The 20,347-nt window shown below is 43.4% G+C and overlaps 1 protein-coding gene across 3 annotated transcripts in view; it reads right to left on the bottom strand.

Annotated features, from left to right (window-relative positions):
- Positions 1-20,347, bottom strand: part of Rpgrip1 (RPGR interacting protein 1) — a 116,244-nt gene that overhangs the window by 41,512 nt on the left and 54,385 nt on the right. For 2 of the 3 annotated variants that reach the window (XM_045157710.1, XM_045157711.1), the window contains 3 exons: positions 12,545-12,729; positions 11,973-12,176; positions 11,318-11,456 (listed from right to left, as the gene is read on the bottom strand). In XM_045157710.1, the coding sequence (XP_045013645.1) occupies positions 11,318-11,456; positions 11,973-12,176; positions 12,545-12,729 (528 nt within the window). Of the gene's footprint in view, positions 1-11,317; positions 11,457-11,972; positions 12,177-12,544; positions 12,730-16,699; positions 17,043-17,509; positions 17,662-19,300; positions 19,754-20,347 lie in introns of all 3 variants that reach the window. The other variant, XM_045157709.1, reaches the window with a different exon arrangement.

Raw genomic sequence — 20,347 nt, 5'->3', positions numbered from 1 at the left:
ACTCAGAAAGCACCATGGTGCTGTGAAGTGACAGAGGAATGTTCACACTGAAATATCTCTATCACACCTTCCAAGGCTCAGGGCCCATTGCAGAAGAGGTGGCAGAAAGAATGTAAGAGCCAAAGGAAAGGTAGGCCTCTTTACAAAGTGCCCCTTCAGACACAGAATGGCCTGGATATCCATAACCTCACAGTGCCTGACACTACCTACACAAGACCATCATAAGAGGAGGAAAAGATCATGACATCAAAACAAAAGAGAGACTGATTGAGAAGGAGAGGGGACATGATGGAGAGTGGAGTTTCAAAGGGGAAAATGGGGGGAGTAAGGAAATTACCATGGCATGAAAGTTGTCAATAACAAATATTTATAAAAAGATAAATGAAGTTATGAAATGTGCAGGAAAATGGATGGAGCTGGAAAGTATTATACTTAGCAAGGTAACCCATACCCAGAAAACCAAATGTCACATGTTGTCTCTCATATGTGTATCCTACCTACAAATGATTGGACTTCTATGTGAGTGGGAATAAAACTCAGTAGCAGAGGCCAGTAAGCTAGAAAAGAGATATAAAGAGAATAGAAAGGGAGGGAGGGGGGACTTAATAGGATGTTATTATACATATGTAAGTAGAAGAACAGATTAATGTGGGTGAAAAGGCCCAAGTGAGGTCAGGGAAAGAAACCAAGTAAAGGAAAGGTGGTGAGGGGGCTGTGGTGGTTTGATTCAGGTGTCCCCCATAAACTTAGGTGTTCTGAATGCTAGGTTCCCAGCTGATGGATATTTGGGAATTAATGCCTCCTGGAGGGAGTGTATTGTTGGGGGCGGGTTTATGGGCTTTATAGCCAGTTTCCCCATGCCAGTGTCGGGCACACCCTCCTGTTGCTGTGGTCCATCTTATGTTGGCCAGGGGGTGATGTCCACCCTCTGCTCATGCCATCGGTTTCCCCTGCCATCATGAAGCTTCCCCTCGAGCTGTAAGCCAAAATAAATCTCTTTTTCCCAGAAGCTACTCTTGGTTAGGTGATTTCTACCAGCAATGCGAACCAGACTGCAACAGGGGCTGATCAAAATCTAAGAGGGTATAAATAAGTCACATGGAACCTTACTTTTTGGACAATGGAACCCTCAGAAGCCATAGTGTTACTAGAAAATTTTCAGTGCCAGGTGTGGGATACCTTCCAATGAGTTGTTGGGCAGAAGGTTCCCTGATACCCCTAAAAATTACAGGCCAAGGCCCTTAATACCCCACCAGGGATAGATAGTAAGACCCTACTGTTGAAGACTCCACATACTTGGGTTGCAAGGTCACTGAGAAATCCTGCTGGAGCTGAGCAGAAAACCTCCTCCATGTAGACCAGTTGACAGAAAGCTGGAAAAAAATCATGCTGCATGCAGTTCAGTGGGAGAGAGAGAAATCACCAGTGAAGATACTCAACAGTGGATACTGCAAGCCTTAAATTTGGCTATTCAGGCCAAATAAGCCATTGGGTGCAATAGTGGCACAACTGCTATGGGGGAACAAATCACCCTCTAATTTGACTGAAGGCCTACTTCATGGGAAGGAATACATCCCTGAAACTGAAAACCTACAACAGGGGTAGTCATGAGCCCTGGGGTATAATGTCTGCTGGTATGTGGGTAAATGTATACACTATGCTCACCAAACTGCCCAGTAAGCACTTCACTTTATGTTCATACCCATATATTAACACTACTCTCCCTTTTGGTTAGAGAAGCTTCTCCTTTCAGATGGCAGTGACCTTGGGATGACTCAGAAGGCCCCATGGTGCTGAGAAGTAACAGAGGAGTGCTCAGCACTGAAATATCTCTATCACACCTTCCAAGGCTCAGGATCCATTGTGGAAGAGGCAGTAGAAATAATGTAAGAACCAAAGGTAGGGTAGGACCCCTTACAAAGTGCTCCTCCAGACACAAAATAGCTTGGATATCCATGACTTCACAGTGCCTGACACTACCTATACAAGACCATCAAAATGGGAGGAAAAGATCATGACATCCAAATAAGAAAAACTGATTGAGAGGGGGAGGGGATATGATGGACAGTGGAGTTTCAAAGGGGAAAGAGTGGGGAGGGTGAGAATTACCATAGGATATTGTTTACAATTATGGAAGTTGTAAATAAAAAAATTAAAAAAAAAACTCCATGAGATTCCATCTCACTCCTGTCAGAATGGCTACCACCATGAAAACAAATGACTATTAATGCTGGCAAGGATTTGGAAAAAGAGGAACCCTTCTACACTGTTGGAGGGAATGCAATCTGGTCCAGCCATTGTGGAAATCAGTGTGGAGGTTCCTGAGACAGCTAAAAATAGACTTACCATATGACCTACCTATACCACTCCTAGGCATATATCCTAAGGACTCATCTCAATACCTTAGAGATACATGTTTCAACCATGTTTATTGCCACTCTATTCATAATAGCTAGGAAATGGGACCAACCTAGATATTCCTCAACTGATGAGTGGATAATGAAGATGTGGCACATTTATACAATGGAGTTCTAGTCAGCAGTAAAGAAAAATGAAGTTATGAAATTTGCAGGAAAATGGATGGATAGGGAAAGCATTATATTTAGTGAGGTAACCTAGGCCCAGAAAGTCAAATGTCACATGTTCTCTCTCATATGTGGATCCCAGCTACAAATGTTTGGACTTCTATGTGAGTAGGAATGAAACTCAGTAGCAGAGGTCAGCAAGTGAGAAAGGGAATATAAAGGGGATAGGAAGGGGGCTGGAAAGATATCTTAGTGGTTAAGGCACTTGCCTGCAAAGCCAAAGGATCCTGGTTCAATTCTCCAGGACCCACATAAGCCAGATGCACAAAGGGGCACATGCAACTGAAGTTTGTTTGTAGTGGTTGGAGGTCCTGCTGTGCCCATTCTCTTCCTCTCTGTCTGCCTCTTTCTCTCCCTCAAACAAACAAATAAATAAATAAGAGGGGGCCTTAATAGGATGGTATTGTATATTTGTAAGTAAAACAGATTAATGGTAGCAAAAATGCCTAAGTGAGGTCAGGGAAAGGGATTGAGTAAAGTAAAGGTAGAGAGAGGGCTATTCAAAATCCAAGATGATATAAATAAGTAATATGGAAACCTACTATTTTGGACAATGGAACACTCAAAAGCCATAGATTGTTACTAGAAATTTTTCAGTACAAGGGGTAGGATACTGTGGTAGTTCAAATACACAGCCCCAATATATTCAGTGTTTTATTAGCTTGTAGTTTGGATTCTGCAGCCACCTTGTGGATCTTAGGGTCCAGCCCAAACGTGTAGTGGTGAGTTTGAGACTCCAATCTTAAGATATGCAAAGTGTGCCTAGCTGGAGTTCCTGAAGTGGGCTCTGTTGTGTGGCTTTTGGTTTGTGTTTCTCTCTCTCCCCCCCCCCCTCCTCCCTCCCTCCCTCTCTCTCTCTCTCTCTCTCTCCTTGGACCTGTGAAGGCAGACCAGCTTCTTCTGCCATCATCATGGAACTTCCCCTGGATCTGTAAGCCTCAATAAATATCCCTTCCTCCGTAACTGTGCCTGGTCTGGAAGTTCATCTTAGTGAACCTGAAGCTGTCTACTACTACACATACCTTCCAGTGAGTTGTTGGCCAGAGAGGTCACTGATACCCCAAAAGCATAACAGGACATTGCCAAGACCCTTAGTTTCTCACCAGGAATAGATGGTAAGAGCCTATTGCTGAAGACTCCACATACTTGGGCTGCAAGGCCACTGAAAAATCCTGCTGGAGCTGAGCTGAAAACTTCCTTCATGTAGACCAGCTTACAAAAAGCTAGAAAAAGCTATGCTGCATGCAGTTCAATGGGAGAGAGAGAAATCACCAGTGGAGATACTCAACAATGGACACTGCAAGCCTTATATTTGGCCAGCCAGGCCAAATGAGCCAATGGGTACAATAGTGGCATGTCAGTTATGGGGGAAAACCAAACTCTCTAATGGGACTGGAGACCCACTCCATAGGAGGAAATACAACCCTGATACTGAAAATCTACAACAAGGATAGTCAAGAGCCCTAGGGCTGTAATGTCTGCTGCTGTCTGGCTAAATATATATATATACTATGCTTATCAAAATGCCCAATAAGCACTTCTCTTAATGTTCATACCCTTATATTAATCTACTCGCACTTTTGGTTAATCGCATTAAGCCCAGCACTGCAGAGGCTGAGGTAGGAGGATAGCCATGAGTTTGGGGTCTGGGGCTACAGCGAGTTCCAGGTCAGCTTAGGCTAGAGTGAGACCATCTTCAGAAAAATCAAAAAATAAATAGTTTTCCTTTATTTTATTTTACTTAATGCTTTTATTTATTTATTTGTAAGCAGAGAGAGAATAAGAATGGGCATTCCAGGGGCTCCTTGCATCGTAAGCAAACTCCAGATGCATGAACCACTTTGTGCACCTGGCTTTAAGTGGGTACTGGGGAATTGAACCCAGGTTACTAGGCTTTCTAGGCAAATGTCTTAATTGCTGAGCCATTTTTTCAACTCAGTTGGTTATTTATTTATTTGCACATGTACTTGGGTGTGTATGTATAGGCATGCCAGGGCCTCTTGCCACTGCAAATGAATGCCAGATATATGGGCCACTTTTTCTGTCTAATTTATGTGGGCAGCTGGGTAATTGAACCCAAACCAGCTGGCTTTGTAAGCAAACAATTTTTTTTGTTGTTGTTGTTGTTATCGTTGTTTTTTTGAGCGCGACAGACACAGAGAGAAAGACAGATAGAGGGAGAGAGAGAGAATGGGCGCGCCAGGGCTTCCAGCCTCTGCAAACGAACTCCAGACGCATGCGCCCCCTTGTGCACCGGGGTCCTTAGGCTTCACAGGCAAGCGCTTAACTGCTAAGCCATCTCTCCAGCCCTTGTTGTTGTTTTTTGAGGTAGGGTTTCACTCTAGCTCAGGCTGACCTGGAATTCACTATGTAGTCTCAGGGTATCCTTGAACTCATAGCAGTTCTCCTACCTCTGCCTCCCAAGTGTTGGGATTAAAGATGTGTACCACCATGCCTGACTTGTTTTGTTTTGTTTTTCGAGGTTGGGTCTTGATCTAGCCGAGGCTGACCTGGAATTCACTATACAGTCTCAAGGTGGCCTCAAACTCTCAGCAATCCTCCTACCTTTGCCTCCCAAGGGCTGGAATTAAAGGAGTGTATCACCATACCTGGCTAAGCAAGCCCTTTTAACCACTGAGCCATCTTTCCAGCCCAGAAAACACATTTGCTTCAACATTTACTTTATCTTATCATTGGTATGTGTGTATGTGTGTGTATGGGTGTGTGCAGACACATACAGGCCACAGCATACATATGGAGGCCTTGGCTTTCCACCTCCTTTGAAACAGGGCCTCACTCTCAATCTCAATGCTGGTATTGTTGAATGCTGCACTGACTGCAAGCCTCCAAACTCCAGAAAATTCTCCTGTTCTAATTCCATCTCACCATCAGCGTGCTAGGATTACAAAAGCCTGTCACCACTTCCAGCTTTTTATGTGGAGCCTAGAAATCAAACTCCAGGATTCAAGCTTGAACGGCAAGCACTTTATCCACCAAGCCATCTCCCCAACATGAAAGCCCTTTTTGTTGTTGTTGTTGTTTGTTGTTTGAGGTAGAGTCTCACTCTAGCCCAGGCTGGCCTGGAACTACTCTGTACTCTCAGGGCGGCCTCCAACTCATGGCAATACTTCTACCTCTGCTTCCCAAGTGTTGGGATTAAAGGTGTGTGCATCACACCCAGCCTGAAAGCACTTTTTTTTTCCGAGGTAGGGTCTCACTTTAGCTCAGGCTGACCTGGAATTCACTATGTAGTCTTAGGGTGGCCTCGAACTCGACGGAGATCCTCCTACCTCTGCCTCCTGAGTGCTGAGATTAAAGGCGTGCACTGTAAGCCTTATATTTGGCCAGCCAGGCCAAATGAGCCAATGGGTGCAACAGTAGCACATCTGTTATGGAAGAAACCAACCACCCTCTAATTGGACTAGAGGCCCACTCCATGGGAGGGAATACATCCCTGATAGTGAAAACCTACAACAGGGGTAGTCATGAGCCCTAGGGGTGTAACATCTGATGCTGTCTGGCTAACTGTATATACTATGCTCACCAAACTGCTCAGTAAGCACTTCTCTTAATGTTCATACTCATATATTAATGCTACTTTCACTTTTGGTTACAGAACCTTCTCCTTTCAGATGGCAGTGACCGTGGGATGACTCAGAAGACACCATGGTGCTGAGAAAAAGTGACAGGGGAGTGCTCAGCACTGAAATATCTCAATCACACCCTCCATGGCTCAGAGTACATTGTGGAATAGGTGGAAGAAAGATTGTAAGAAACAAAGGAAGGGTAGGACTCCTTACAATGTGCTCCTTCAGACATAAAATGGCCTGGATATCCATAAACTCACAGTGCCTGACACTATCTACACAAGACTATCAATAATAGTATGAAAAGATCATGACATCCAAATAAAGGAGAAACTGATTGAGAGGGGGAGGGGATATGATGGAGAGTGGAGTTTTTCAAAGGGGAAAGTGGGGGGAGGGAGGAAATTACCATGGGATATTGTTTACAATTATGGAAGTTGTCAATTAAAAAAAAAAAAGAATTCAGGGCTGGAAATATGGCTTAGCAGTTAAAGCGCTGGCCTGCAAAACCAAAGGACCTTGGTTCAATTTCCCAGGACCCACATAAGCCAGATGCACAAGGGGGCACATGTATTGGGAGTCTGTTTGCAGTGGCTGGAGGCCCTGGTACACCCATTCTCCCTCTCTCTCTCTTTCTCACTCATTCACTTCCAGGTCAGCCTGAGTTAGACTCTACCTCTGTGGTGGTTTGATTCAGGTGTTTAGGTGTTCCCCATAAACTTAGGTGTTCTGAATGTTAGGTTCCCAGCTGATGGAAATTTGGTATTAATGCTTCCTGGAGGCAGTGTATTGTTGAGGACAGGCTTATGGGTCAAGCCAGTGTTAGACATACTCTCCTGTTGCTATGGTCCACCTTATGTTGGCCAGAGGGTATTGTCCACCCTTACTCATGTCATCATTTTTCCCTACCATCATGGAGCTTCCCCCTTGAGCTTGTAAGCCAAAATAAACCTCCGTTTTCCCACAAGGGTTCCCACAAGCTGCCCTTGGTTGGGTGATTTCTACCAGCAATGTGAACCTGACCGCAACAACCTCAGAAAAAAAAGGGGGGTTAGCAAATAAATACATTTAAAATCTCCCAAATTATAGTTCTAGAGATTTTGAAATAAATGGCTTTTTTTTTTTTTTAAGGTTTTTTTGAGGTAGGGTCTCACTCTAGCTCAGGCTGACCTGGAATTCACTATGTAGTCTTAGGGTGGCCTTGAACTCACGGAGATCCTTCTATCCCTGCCTCCTGAGTGCTGGGATTAAAGGCATGCACCACCATGCCTGGCTAAGACTCTATTTAAAAAATTTAAATTTATTGCCAGACATGGTGGCACACTCCTTTAATCCCAGCACTCAATAGGCTTGAAATAGGGGGATTACTGTGAGTTCAAAGTCAGCCTAGGTTTAGAGTAAATTTCAAGTCAGTCTGGGTTAGAATGAGACCCTGCCTCAATAAATAAATAAATAAATAAATAAATAAATAAATAAATAAATAAATAAATTTAGCCAAGCGGTGGTGGTGCACACCTTTAATCCCAGCACTGAGGAGGCAGAGGTAGGAGGATCGCTGTGAGTTTGAGGCCATCCTGAGACTACATAGTGAATTCCAGGTCAGCCTGGGCTAGAGTGAGACCTTACTTTGTGTTTTGGTTTTTGAGATACGGTTTCACTCTAGCCCAAGCTGACCTGGCATTAGTCTCAGGGTGGCCTCAAATTCATGGTGATCCACTTATCTGTGCCTCTTGAGTGCTGGGATTAAAGGCGTGCATCACCACGCCTAGCTAAATTAATTTTTGTTTACTTATTTGTGTACATATATGTGCGTATATGGAGGGTGTGCTACACAAGAGGACAACTTTGAGGTATTTGGGCTCCACCTTCTTTTTTTAAAAAAAAATAGCTATTAATGTATTTGGACACAGAGGAAGAGACAGTGAGCACGGGAGTGCCAGGGCTTTCTGCCACTGTCAATCAACTTCAGGCACATGTACCACTTTGTGCATCTAGCTCTATGTGGATACTGGGAAACTGAACCAGGGGCATCTGAGTTTACAAGCAAGGGCCTTTAACCATTTCATTGTGCCATCTCTCCAGCCTCGTTCTCCACCTTATTTGAGACAGGGTCTCTCATTAGTGCAATGGAATAGCTAGAATTCAGGTGTCAGACTAAATGGCCTGTGAACTTGAGATTCTGCTGGCTCCACCTCTCAATGTCATAGGCCAACTGGGATCACAGATTCATGTGCCACGTTGTATCTGGCTTTATATGGGTGCTGAAGAATTGAATCCATGATAGTATACTTTGCAAAAAAGCACCTGTAACTACTAAGCCATCTCCCCAGCCCGGAGACTACATTTTTCCTAAGTTTCATATTTCTTTCATTTTCAAAGCTGTTGAATATATAACAAACAAATATAATAGCTGAGTGAGGTGGCACATGCATTTAATCCCAGCACTCAGGAGGCAGAGGTAGGAGGATCGCTGTGAGTTCGAGGCTACCTTGAGACTACATAATGAATTTCAGGTCAGCTTGGACGGGAGTGAAACCTTGCCTCAAAAAAAAAAAAAAAAAAAAAAATTAACATCTGTATAACCATTGAGTCAAGAAACACATTGGGCTGGAGAGATAGATTAGTGGATAAGGCACTTGCCTGCAAAGCCAAAGGACCCAGGTTCAACCCACGTAAGCTAGATGCACAAGGTGGCACATGTGTCTGGAGTTCATTTGCAGCAGCTAAAGACCCTGGCATGCCCATTCTCATTCTCTCTCTCTCCTTCAAATAAATAAATAAAATCCTGTGGAAAACCCAACATTCTACACATAATAGGCAATGAAGCTAGCTGGACAGCTAGCTATAAATATATAGAAAGTACTTTGAGAATTCAATGTTGTCCTAATATCACACTGGTAATACAATAAAGGCATAGAAGCTTACACATTATCTTTATACTAAAAGCTTAGCACTATAAGGGACTAGAGAGATGGCTCAGGTGTTCAAGACACTTGCTTACAAAGTCTACAAAGCCTAGGTTTGATTCTCTACTACCCATGTAAAGACATGCACCAAGTGGCACACGTGTCTGGAGTTTGTTTGCAATGGCAAAGAGGCCCTGCTGCATTCATTCTCTCTTTCTCTCTCTTTCTGCTTGCAAATAATAACTAAAATATAGATGGAGAGAATGGCCTAAAGGCCTGGATTCAATTTCCCAGTACCGATGTAAAACCAGATGCACAGAGTAGAACATGTGTCTGGAGTTTGTTTGCAGTGGCAGGAGGCCATGGTTTGTCTATTCTCTCTGTATCTCTCTCTGCTTGCAAATATATGTGTGTGTGTGTGTGTGTACATCTTTTTTATTTTTTTGTTGTTTCAAGATGGGGTTTCACACTAGCCCAAATTGACCTGGAATTCACTATGTTATCTTATGGTGGTGACCTCAAATTCACAGTGAGCCTCCTACCTCAGCCTCTTGAGTGCTGGAATCAAAGACATGGGCCACCATGTATAGCTAAAAAAAATTTTTTTGAGCTAGTGTCTCACTGCAGCCCAGGCTGTCCTGGAATTCACACTGTAGTCTCAGGCTAGCCTTGAACTCATAGTGATCCTCCTCCCTCTGCCTCCCAAATACTGGGATTAAAGGCATGTGCCACTATGCCTGGCTGCTAAAAATATTTTTTAAATATTTTATTTATTTATTTATCTGACAGAGAAAGAGGGAGGGAGAGAGAGATTGGGCACACCAGGGCTTCCAGCTACTGCAAACAAACTCCAGATGCTTGCACCGCCTTGTGCATATGGCTAACATGGGTCCTAGGGAATTGAACTTGGGTCCTTTGGCTTTGCAAGCAAATGCCTTAACTGCTAAGCCATCCCTCCAGCCCTTAAAAATATTTTAAATATATTTTATTTATTATTATTATTTTGCTTTTTTTATTTTTGTTTATTTGCAAGTAGAGAGAGAGAGAAGAGAGAGACAGATAGAAAGAGAATGGGTATACCAGGGCCTCTAGCCACTGCAAACGAACTCCAGACAAGGTGTCCCTTGTGCATCTGGCTTATATGGGTCCTGGGAATCAAACCTGGGTCTTTTGGCTTTGCAGGCAAACACCTTAACCACTAAGCCATCTCTCCAGCCCTAAAAATATGTTTTTAAAAATTAGGCCGGGAGTGGTAATGCATACCTTTAATTCCAGCAATTGGTAGGCAGAGGTAGGAGGATCGCTGAGTTTGAGGCTACCCTAAGACTATACAGTGAATTCCAGGTCAGCCTGAGCTAGCATGAGACCCCACTTAGGAAAATCACAAATAAATAAGTAAAATAAAAATTACCACCATAAAGCTGGGCATGGTGGACATGACTTTAATCCCAGCACTCGGGAGGAAGAGGTAGGAGGATTGCCAGGTGTTCGAGGCCACACTGAGACTACACAGTGAATTACAGGTCAGCCTAGACTAGGGTGAGACCCTACCTTGAAACCTTCCCCCCTAAAAAAATTAGCAACATAAGGTAAAACTAGTAAATAATTAGCTTTATAAAATAATTAAACTGAGCTGGGCATGGTGGCTCACACCTTTAATGCCAGCACTTCGGAGGAAGAGGTGGGAGAACTGCTGTGAGTTCAGGGCCACCCTGAGACTACAGAATGAATTCCAGGTCAGCCTGGGCTAAAGTGAGACCCTACCTTGAAAAACCAAAAAAAAAAAAAAATTAAATTGAGCTGTGCATGGTGGCACATGACTTTAATCCCAGTACTCAGGAGGCAGAAGGAGGATCGCTGTGAATTCAAGGCCAGCCTGGGAATACATGGTGTATTCCAGGTCAGCCTGGGTGAGAGACTTCAGAAAATCAAAATAATAATAACAAATTGGGCTGGAGAGTTGGCTTAGTGGTTAAGGCACTTGTCTGCAAAGCCAAAGGACTCAGGTTCAATTCCTCAGGACCCACATAAGCCAGATGCACGAGGCAACACATGTGTCTGGGGTTTGTTTGCAGTAGCTACAGACCCTGGTGTGCCCATTCTCTCTACCTACCTACCTCTCTCTCCCTCAAGTAAATAGGAAATAAATATTTTAAAAAATAGTTTCCAGGAAAAAAAATTTAAATACTATTTCCAGGCTGTGGAATTTTAATTTTAAAACAATTTAAAAAGACAATACCACTTCCAGTATATGGGGACTCTTCCTGATTCAGTGCTGAATGGGATAATGTCATTTCCTCTTCTTGGTTCAGAGTTTTCAGATCATCATCCATGCCCATCTTGAGCCCTGAGAACTTCCAGTCAGAGTAATGCACCTGCTTCAGAATAACAATAATACCATGTCAATGGTAACATCTTACTTGTGTTTCCTAATTTAGCTGTTTATGATATTTAAAACTCAGTCCTTGTTGTTAATGTGTGATGCCTAAATTATAACATACATAATATGTTGAATTCCATTACATTGAAATGAAGCATATAACCAGATGTGGTGGCACACGCCTTTAATCCCAGCACTTGGGAGGCAGAGGTAGGAGGATCACCGTGAGTTGGAGGTCATCCTGAGACTACATAGTGAATTCCAGGTCAGCCTGGGCTAGAGTGAGACCCTACCTTGGAAAACCAAAAAAAAAAAAAAAAAAAGAAGAAAGAAGAAGAAAGAAATGAAGCATATAGTCCAGGAAGTGCAAGGGGAAACAGTTTGGAAGCACTGTAGAAACCCATGCTAGTTCCAAATAGCTAACATTATTATATACTTGAGGTATTTCCTGCCCCTATCTCTGATAGTAACATTATATGGGGACACTTGCTATTCAAGGTTTCCAAGGTCTTACTTGTAATGTATTTCCATTTAAGATGTTACGACTCAGATACTCCATTCTGTTTTTTCCTTGGACGCCTGTTCTTTTGGCATGTTTTCTTCTTGAGTAGTTGGCTACCTGATGTTCTTTTTCCTTTCTGTCTCCCATCTGAGGGGGTTTTCTCTTTGTTTGATTCTGTTCAGTCTTAATGGGAATTTCTGCAGATGTGGTCTGGTCCTGAATAGACAAAATCAGGCAAGCCTTACAACACAATGGTTCAAAGTCTTAATACTTGAGAAAGGAAATCATGGCAAGCGTGGTGGCGCACGCCTTTAATCCCAGCAGGCAGAGGCAAAGGTAGGAGAACTGCTGTGAGTTCAAAGCCACCCTGAGACTATACAGTGAATTCCAGGTCAGTCTGGACTAGAGTAAGACCCTACCTTGAAAAAAAAAAATGGAATTTATGAATTAACATCAGCTTCCTTTTCTCTCCTGCTCTGAGAAATGAGCTTACTACTCAATAACAATGTACCATATACATAAAACCCAGGGTTTTCCCACAGAATTTGTAGAGGTTTGCTACATAAGGAGTTCCAGAAAGTAACCTGAGGAAGAAAAGAAGTCTTTTCCTCCGGGCATGAAACCTCCAAATTGCCTTTCTTGTCTGTTTCCTCAGTTTCAGCTTCTGGTGTCAGGAAGCCCTTGGGGGGCAAGTAGTGAGAATTCCACTCCAGTTGCACTTGGATAGTTCCACTGGACTTCTCCTCAGGGTCAGTGAGGTTAAAATCACCTAAGAGACACATAGACATTAACACCCAATCACATTTACTGGCATCGGTTCTATGTCTCCTGATCAAAAGAAGACTTGTTTTGTTTTGGTAGTAATTAATACACATTAAATAATCATGATGAAGCTACACTGGGAAGCAACATAGCAAGATTATCAGAGGATGCCAGACATTTCTCAGCTTCAGGAAGACAGTCAAAAGATGGAGAAGGATACAGTTTGCTTGTCATCAGTCACCCAGCCAATAAACACAATTACATTATCATTACTATCTCCAATTACTACACTGTGGGTACGTCAAGAAACCCATCATCTATAACAAATGGTACCAAGAAAATAAGCAAAAATGGCTTTTCCAAATGACAGATTTCTGATTTGTAACAGTGATTAACAGATGGTTTTGAAGGCCCATTTCTTTCTTTTTTTGACAACTGCTATGACTATAAACAATATCCTATGGTAATTCCCTCCCTTCCCCCACTTTCCCCTTTGAAACTCCACTCTCCATAATATCCCCTCCCCCTCTCAGTCTCTCTTTTATTTGGATGTCGTAATCTTTTCCTCCTCTTATGATGGTCTTGTGTAGGTAGTGTCAGGCACTGTGAGGTCATGGATATCCAGGCCATTTTGTGTCTGGAGGAGCACATTGTAAGGAGTCCTACCCTTCCTTTGTTTTTTACATTCTTTCCGCCACCTCTTCTGCAATGGACTCTGAGCCTTGGAAGGTGCGTGAGAGAGATTTCAGTGCTGCGCACTCCTCTGTCACTTCTCAGCACCATTTCTTAGGCAGAAGTGTTAGTATTGTTTGCTGTTGTTGTTATTGTTTTTGAGGTCTCACTGTAGCCCAGGCTGACCTGGAATTCACTATGTACTCTCAGGTTGGCCTCACACTCACAGCGGTCCTCCTACCTCTGCCTCCCAAGTGCTGGGATTAAAGGCAAAGGCCACTACTCCCAGTGGTGGTGTTTTTTTAAAATGGTTGTGATATTGAGCACACAGAAATCTCTCATATACATTTTCCAAAGTACCCAGAGTCTTCTTAAATGTAGCTGATATTGGCTATCCAATCCACATTACCTAATGAGAGCCTAGGCACTCCTGCCTCACCCTCCCAGGACTGTATGTAGCTAGAGTCGGTCAATCGCACCTAGATACAACCTACCACTCTGGGTATGAAAATAAGGTTGAAAGTCAGACATAGTGGTGCACGCCTTTAATCCCAGCACTTGGGAGGCAGAAGTAAGAGGATTGCTGTGAGTTTGAGGCCACTCTGAGACTATAGAGTGAATTCTAGGTCAGCCTGGGCTACAATGAGACCCAAACTTGAAAATAAAAGAAAGAGAAAGAAAGAAAGAAAGAAAGAAAGAAAGAAAGAAAGGAAGGAAGGAAGGAAGGAAGGAAGGAAGGAAGGAAGGAAGGAAGGAAGGAAGGAAGGAAGAAAGAAGGAAAGAAAGAAGAAACTAAGGTTGAGTAGAGTTCAACACCATATCCCCAAAATCTGCCTTTGTCACTGTCTGGCATAATAGTCTTGCTCATTTGTGTTTACTGTTTAAGAGAAGTGAGAAATTATGGGGAGTCTAACTTATAATCAGCTATCTAGGGCTAGGGATGTGGCTCAGTGGGTGGAGTACCTGCCCAACATGCATAAAGTCCTGAGTTCAATCCCCAGCAATGCATAAAACCAGGTATGGTAGTGTACTCTAATAATCCTAACATTTGAAAAGATGGAGACAGGAAGATCAGTAATTCAAGGTCGTCTTCAGCTGCACAGGGTGCTGTAGGCCAGCCTGGGGCTGCATAAGACCCTGTCTCAAAAGGAAAAACAAACAAACAAACAAAAAACCCTGTCTCAAAAAACAACAACAAAAATTAGATACCTAGTCATGCACCAAGAAACAATAGACCTTAAGGGGGGAAAAAAACACTACAGCTTTTGGTTTTGTTTTTTTCAAGGTAGGGTCTCACTGTAACCCAGGCTGACCTGGAACTCACTCTGTGGTCTCAGGCTGGAGAGATGACTTAGTGGTTAAGGTGCTTGCCAGCAAAGCCAAATGACTCAGGTTCAATTCCCCAGTACCCAAGCAAAACCAGATGCCCAAGGAGGTACATACAACTAGAATTCATTTACAGTGGCTAGAGGCCTGGTGCATCCATTCTCTCTCTCTGTCTCTCTCTCCCTTTGTCTGCCTCTTTCCCTCTCTTGTGAATAAATATTTTTAAAATAAAATATTTTTTAAATTATTTATTTATTTATTTGAGAGTGACAGACACAGAGAGAAAGACAGATAGAGGGAAAGAGAGAGAATGGGCGCGCCAGGGCTTCCAGCCTCTGCAAACGAACTCCAGACGCGTGCGCCCCCTTGTGCATCTGGCTAACGTGGGACCTGGGGAACCGAGCCTCGAACCGGGGTCCTTAGGCTTCACAGGCAAGTGCTTAACTGCTAAGCCATCTCTCCAGCCCTAAAATAAAATATTTTTCTTTTTTTTTTTTTTTTTTTTTTTTTAAATTATTTATTTATTTGAGAGCGACAGACACAGAGAGAAAGATAGAGGGAGAGAGAGAGAATGGGCGCGCCAGGGCTTCCAGCCTCTGCAAACGAACTCCAGACGCGTGCGTCCCCTTGTGCATCTGGCTAACGTGGGACCTGGGGAACCGAGCCTCGAACCGGGGTCCTTAGGCTTCACAGGCAAGCACTTAACCGCTAAGCCATCTCTCCAGCCCTAAAATAAAATATTTTTAAAAAGAAAGTCCTCTCAGGATTTCTCTTTGTTTTTCTTAATATTTTATTTTTATTTATTTATTTGAGAGAAAGAAAGAGGGAGAGAGGAAGAGAGGGAGAGAGGGAGAAAGAATCACCACACTAGGGCATCTAGCCACTGCAAACAAACTCCAGACGCATGTGCCACTTTGTGCATCTGGCTTACATGGGTCCTGGGGAATTGAACCTAGATCTTTTGGCTTTGTAGGCAAATGCCTTAACTGCTAAGCCATCTCTCCAGCCTATTTATTTATTTTTGGTTTTTTGAGGTAGGGTCTCACTCTGGCCCAGGATTTAAGAATTAATTTGGAATTAATTAATTAATTTGGAATTAAGTTTGTAGTCTCAGGGTGGCCTTGAACTCACGGTGATCCTCCCACCACTGCCTCCCCAGTGCTAGGATTAAAGGCGTGCGCCACCATGCCGGGCTTGTTTGGTTTTTTAGAGGTAGGGTGCTGCTCTAGCCTAGGCTGACCTGAATTTCACTATGTTGTTTCAGGCTGGCCTTGAACTCATGGTTATTCTCATAGCTGTACACCATCACACTTGGCTCCTTTCAGGATTTTGAGAAAGGCTGTTCTAAGTAAGTAAGCAGAGAAAAGTAAAGGAAAAGTAGGGAGAGGAGACTGGGGAAAATAGCTCAGAGGTTAAGAGTGCATACCACATAAGCACAAGGTCCTGAGACCTGAGTTTGATTCCCCAGCACTCACACAAACAGCTGAGTGTGGTCATGCATGCCTGTAATCCCAGGCCTTTGGGGAGCAGAAGCCAGAGAATCACCAAGACTTGTGAAAACAGCAACTCCAGGTTCAGTAAGAAACTCCAAATAAGTTGGTCGTGGTGGCACACACCTTTAATCCCAGCACTCAGGAGACAGAGGTATGAGGACCACCGTGAGTTCAAGGCCACCCTAAGACTACATAGTAACTTCCAGGTCAGCCTGAGCTACAGTGAGACCCTTCCACAAGAAAAAAAAAAAAAAAGGAAAAGAAAAGAAAAAGAAGCTCCAAGTGAATACATCAATGTCTAGTTAAAAAGAAAACCTGACGTTCTATTCTGGCTTCTGCAAGCATGTTCACGAGACTTGTATTTGTACATATCTGCACACACCACACACATTATACTACACACATATACATGCCAAAAAAAAAAAAAATGATAGGGAGACAACACTGGGGAGAGAGTGCAAAGATATAATAATCTTGAGCTCCCACCTTCAATAGATTTGTTTTGAGCAAGAGGCAGGAGAGGCACTTGGGCTCTGCCAAGATAGGAGCCAGGTTCTGAATCTTCATCATCAAAAACATATATAGACAGGGCCTCCAGCCTTAGATACTGGTCCAGGTCAGAGGTCACAAGCACTGGGAATCGAGCTTGGTCTCTAAAGTATGGATTGTTACTGGCTGGAATGATGGCTGTATCATGGTCAGAAAAAGTGAAGAAGTGGTACATAGCATATGGACTGGGCTGAAGTCCAGGCCATCGACTCTGAAGGCCACAGCAGCTGGTGATCTCAATCCGCAACTCATTCTGAGGGCTCCAAGCTTCTGATCTGGACTGGAAAGATGTTGGTCTTGGAATGAGATAAAGAACAGCCTGGGAGTGGTTTTATAGGTGAAGCCCGACACCCTTGGGCTATAACCTAGAAATCTGCTATCCTACTAGGTCACAGACAAATCTAATAACTATCACCTGTTTGCCCACTGGCTCTGGTAGTTGAGGGAGATGCTCATTCTAGAAAATGATCCAGAGAAGCTGTTTTGCTTTCAGCAAAGAGAAGTATCTACCCTCAAGGCATACTTTCATTCCGGCTCAAGCTTGACCAAAGGAAGAATCTAGGCTGTTTTTGTTTGTTTGCTTGCGTGTGTGTGCGCGCGCGCGCGCGTGTGTGTGTGTGTGTGTGTGTGGCATTTTCTCTCTTTTAATTCACATTCAATAAATACTAATGGAGAACAGGAGGCAGTTGTTCTCATGAGCTGTCTGGCTGAGGCTCCTCTGAGACACATGGACACATCTTTTCTCACCTCATCCTGCTGGGCTGTCCAGGCTTTCCATTTATTGACTGACAGGTATGCCTGGGCTTTCTTTCGTTTATTGCATGCCTGTAGGCTGGATTTTAGGGGCAAGCGCAGCCTCATCCAGTATGTTAGCACCCCAAAGTCTTCTCCACCAGCTCCTGGGTAGCAGAAAGTATCAACAGCATAGAAAACATAGATGTGTGGTAAGGGTCTAGAATAAGAGCAATAGCTTGGCATGGTGGCACATGCCTGTAATCCCAGGAGGCAAAGGTAGGCGATCACTGTGAGTTCGAGGCCACCCTGAAACTACATACTGAATTCCAGGTCAGCCTGAGGTAGAGTAGGACTCTACCTTGAAAAACCAAACAAATTAAAAATAAATAAAATAAAAAGAGCAAGCCAGGCGTGGTGGTGCATACCTTGAATCTCAGCACTCAGGAGACAGAGGTACTCCTACCTCAAGGCCAGCCTGAGAATACATAGTAAATTTCTGGGCTAGAGTAAGACCCTATTTGCATTAGCAAATAAGTAAAAAATATTGTGTATTTTTTTAAAATATTTAAGTTATTTGAGAGAGGAGAAAGAGAGAGAAAATGGATGCACAGGGCCTTTAGCCACTGCAAATGAACTTCAGATGCTGGCTTACATAGGTACTGGGGAATTGAGCCTTGGGTCCTTAGGCTTTGCAGGCAAGTGCCTTAACCACTAGACCTGTACCTTTTTACACTTTTATTTTTATTTTACTTTTTAGTTTTTGGAGATATGGGTTCACTCTAGTCTACTTTGACCTAGAATTCATTATGTAGTCTCAGGCTGGCCTTGAACTCATGGTGATCCTCCTACCTCTGCCTCCCAAATGCTAGGATTAAAGGTCTGTGCCACCATGCCTGGCTCCTGTATCTTTTTTTCTTTTTTTTTTTTTTCAAGGTAGGGGTTTTACTCGAGCTCAGGCTGACCTGGAATTTACTATGTAATCTCAGAGGGTGGCCTTGAACTCATAGTGATTCTCCTACCTCTGCCTCCCAAGTGCTGGGATTAAAGGTGTGAGCCATCATACCCAGCTACTGTATCTTTTTAAGTAGATATTTTATTTTATTTATTTGCAAGCAGAGAGAAAGAGAATGGGTGTGCCAGGGCCTCTAGCCACTGCAAATGAACTCCAGATGCATGCACCACTTTGTGCATCTGGCTTTACATGAGTACTAGGGAATCAAACCCAGGTCCTTAGGTTTTACAGGCAAATGCCTTAACTACTTAGCCATCTCTCCAGCCCCCAAAATATTTAAAAAAAGAAAGAAAGAAAGAAAAAGAAGGAGAGAGAGAGAGAGAAAGAAAGAGCAAGCAAGCTAAACCAGGCATGGTGGCGCATGCCTTTAATCCCAGCACTCATGAGTCAGAGATAGACAGATCACCAAGAGTTCAAGGCCACCCTGAGACTACATAGTGAATTCCAGGTCAGCCTGAGCTAGAGCAAGACCCTACCTCGACCCCCCCCCAAAAAAAAAGAAAAAGAAAAAGAAACAGCCAGGTGTGGTAGTGCACGCCTTTAATCCCAGCACTTGTGAGACAGAGGTGGGAGGATCATGTGAGCCCAAGGTCACCCTGTGACTACTTAGTGAATTCCAGGTCAGCCTGGACTAGATCGTGACCCTACCTCAAAAAAAATTGAAAACAGCAAACATGCCAAGAAAAGGAGCAGAGGGAAGCCACTATAAAAGCCACTATTCAGGCTTTGGCAGCTTCTGCATCTCCCAAAGCCTCTAATCCTAGGCACCGCAGGAAGCTGACAGCACTTACCAGTAAGTGTGGCCAAGCCATCGACTTTCTCCATAGTCTCTAGCACCTTGTCAAAGGAAATCCACCCACTTGCAAGGATATGGTGCTCACTTGCCACAGCCTGGATGAGATCAAGCCGGGCTGAAGCTCCTTGAAGGTAGTTCAAGAAAAAGGAACCTGTCTCCACCACATACTGAGAGGTAAAATCGTAGAAGGGCTGTGGCCCCACAGAAAGAGGGGTACAGTGGGTTTCAAAATCATAGAAGGAGTAAGTGCAGAAAGTGGTAGGTTGGGGATCTCCAGCCTGTTCCAGGGCAGCAGATGCCAGGAATGCCTGGTGGATGTGCAGTTCAAAAAGATTCTCACTCTGATGCAGCAGAGACATGTCCACTTCCTCCTCATTTCCATGGGCTGGCAGTGTTTCCAGACATAATGACAACTGTTGAGTGCCATAAGCAACATCTTTCAGCTGTGCTAGAGGGGACAGAAAACTGCCTATCCATTAAAGGGTAGAAAGTTCATCCTTCACATAAAAGAGGATAAGCAAAAGGAGAATAAAATCGTGGTGAAAGTCTAAGTCGAGATGATTTCAAGAAACATGATATAAGAGGAAAAGCAATGCAATTACAATAAGTAGGAACTTTGAAATCTAAAGTCCATTCTTGCTTCAGAGAGCAAGTGTAGAATGAGGGACTTGAAAATAAACACATAAAGACATAAAGACATGCATTTCATCATGCAAATGATATTGTTTTGGATTACATCAAGATCCTGTGAATTTATAAGTCATTAAAAAAACACTAGAAGCACAAAACATGTTTCTAAAAGATTGTTATGCTGCTCACGGAGAGAATGGCAAGTGACAGACACTGTACACACTACGTTACACTGGACTCTATCAGGAAAGACTTCCCTGTCTCCTGCCAGATCAGTTACAAGAGTTTTTGTTTTGTTTGTTTGCTATTCAAAATTGGTTTCATCACAAGACAACAAAAAATAATGTGCAAAAAGTGGGATAGGAGACTTATTGGAGAGGGTTGAAAATACTGGTGCTAGGTTGGAAGACAT

This window comes from Jaculus jaculus, chromosome 8 (assembly GCF_020740685.1).
Source record: "Jaculus jaculus isolate mJacJac1 chromosome 8, mJacJac1.mat.Y.cur, whole genome shotgun sequence".
NCBI lineage: Eukaryota > Metazoa > Chordata > Mammalia > Rodentia > Dipodidae > Jaculus > Jaculus jaculus.
The sequence above is the reverse complement of the archived record's forward strand: the minus strand, read 5'-3'. Positions and strand labels throughout refer to the sequence as shown.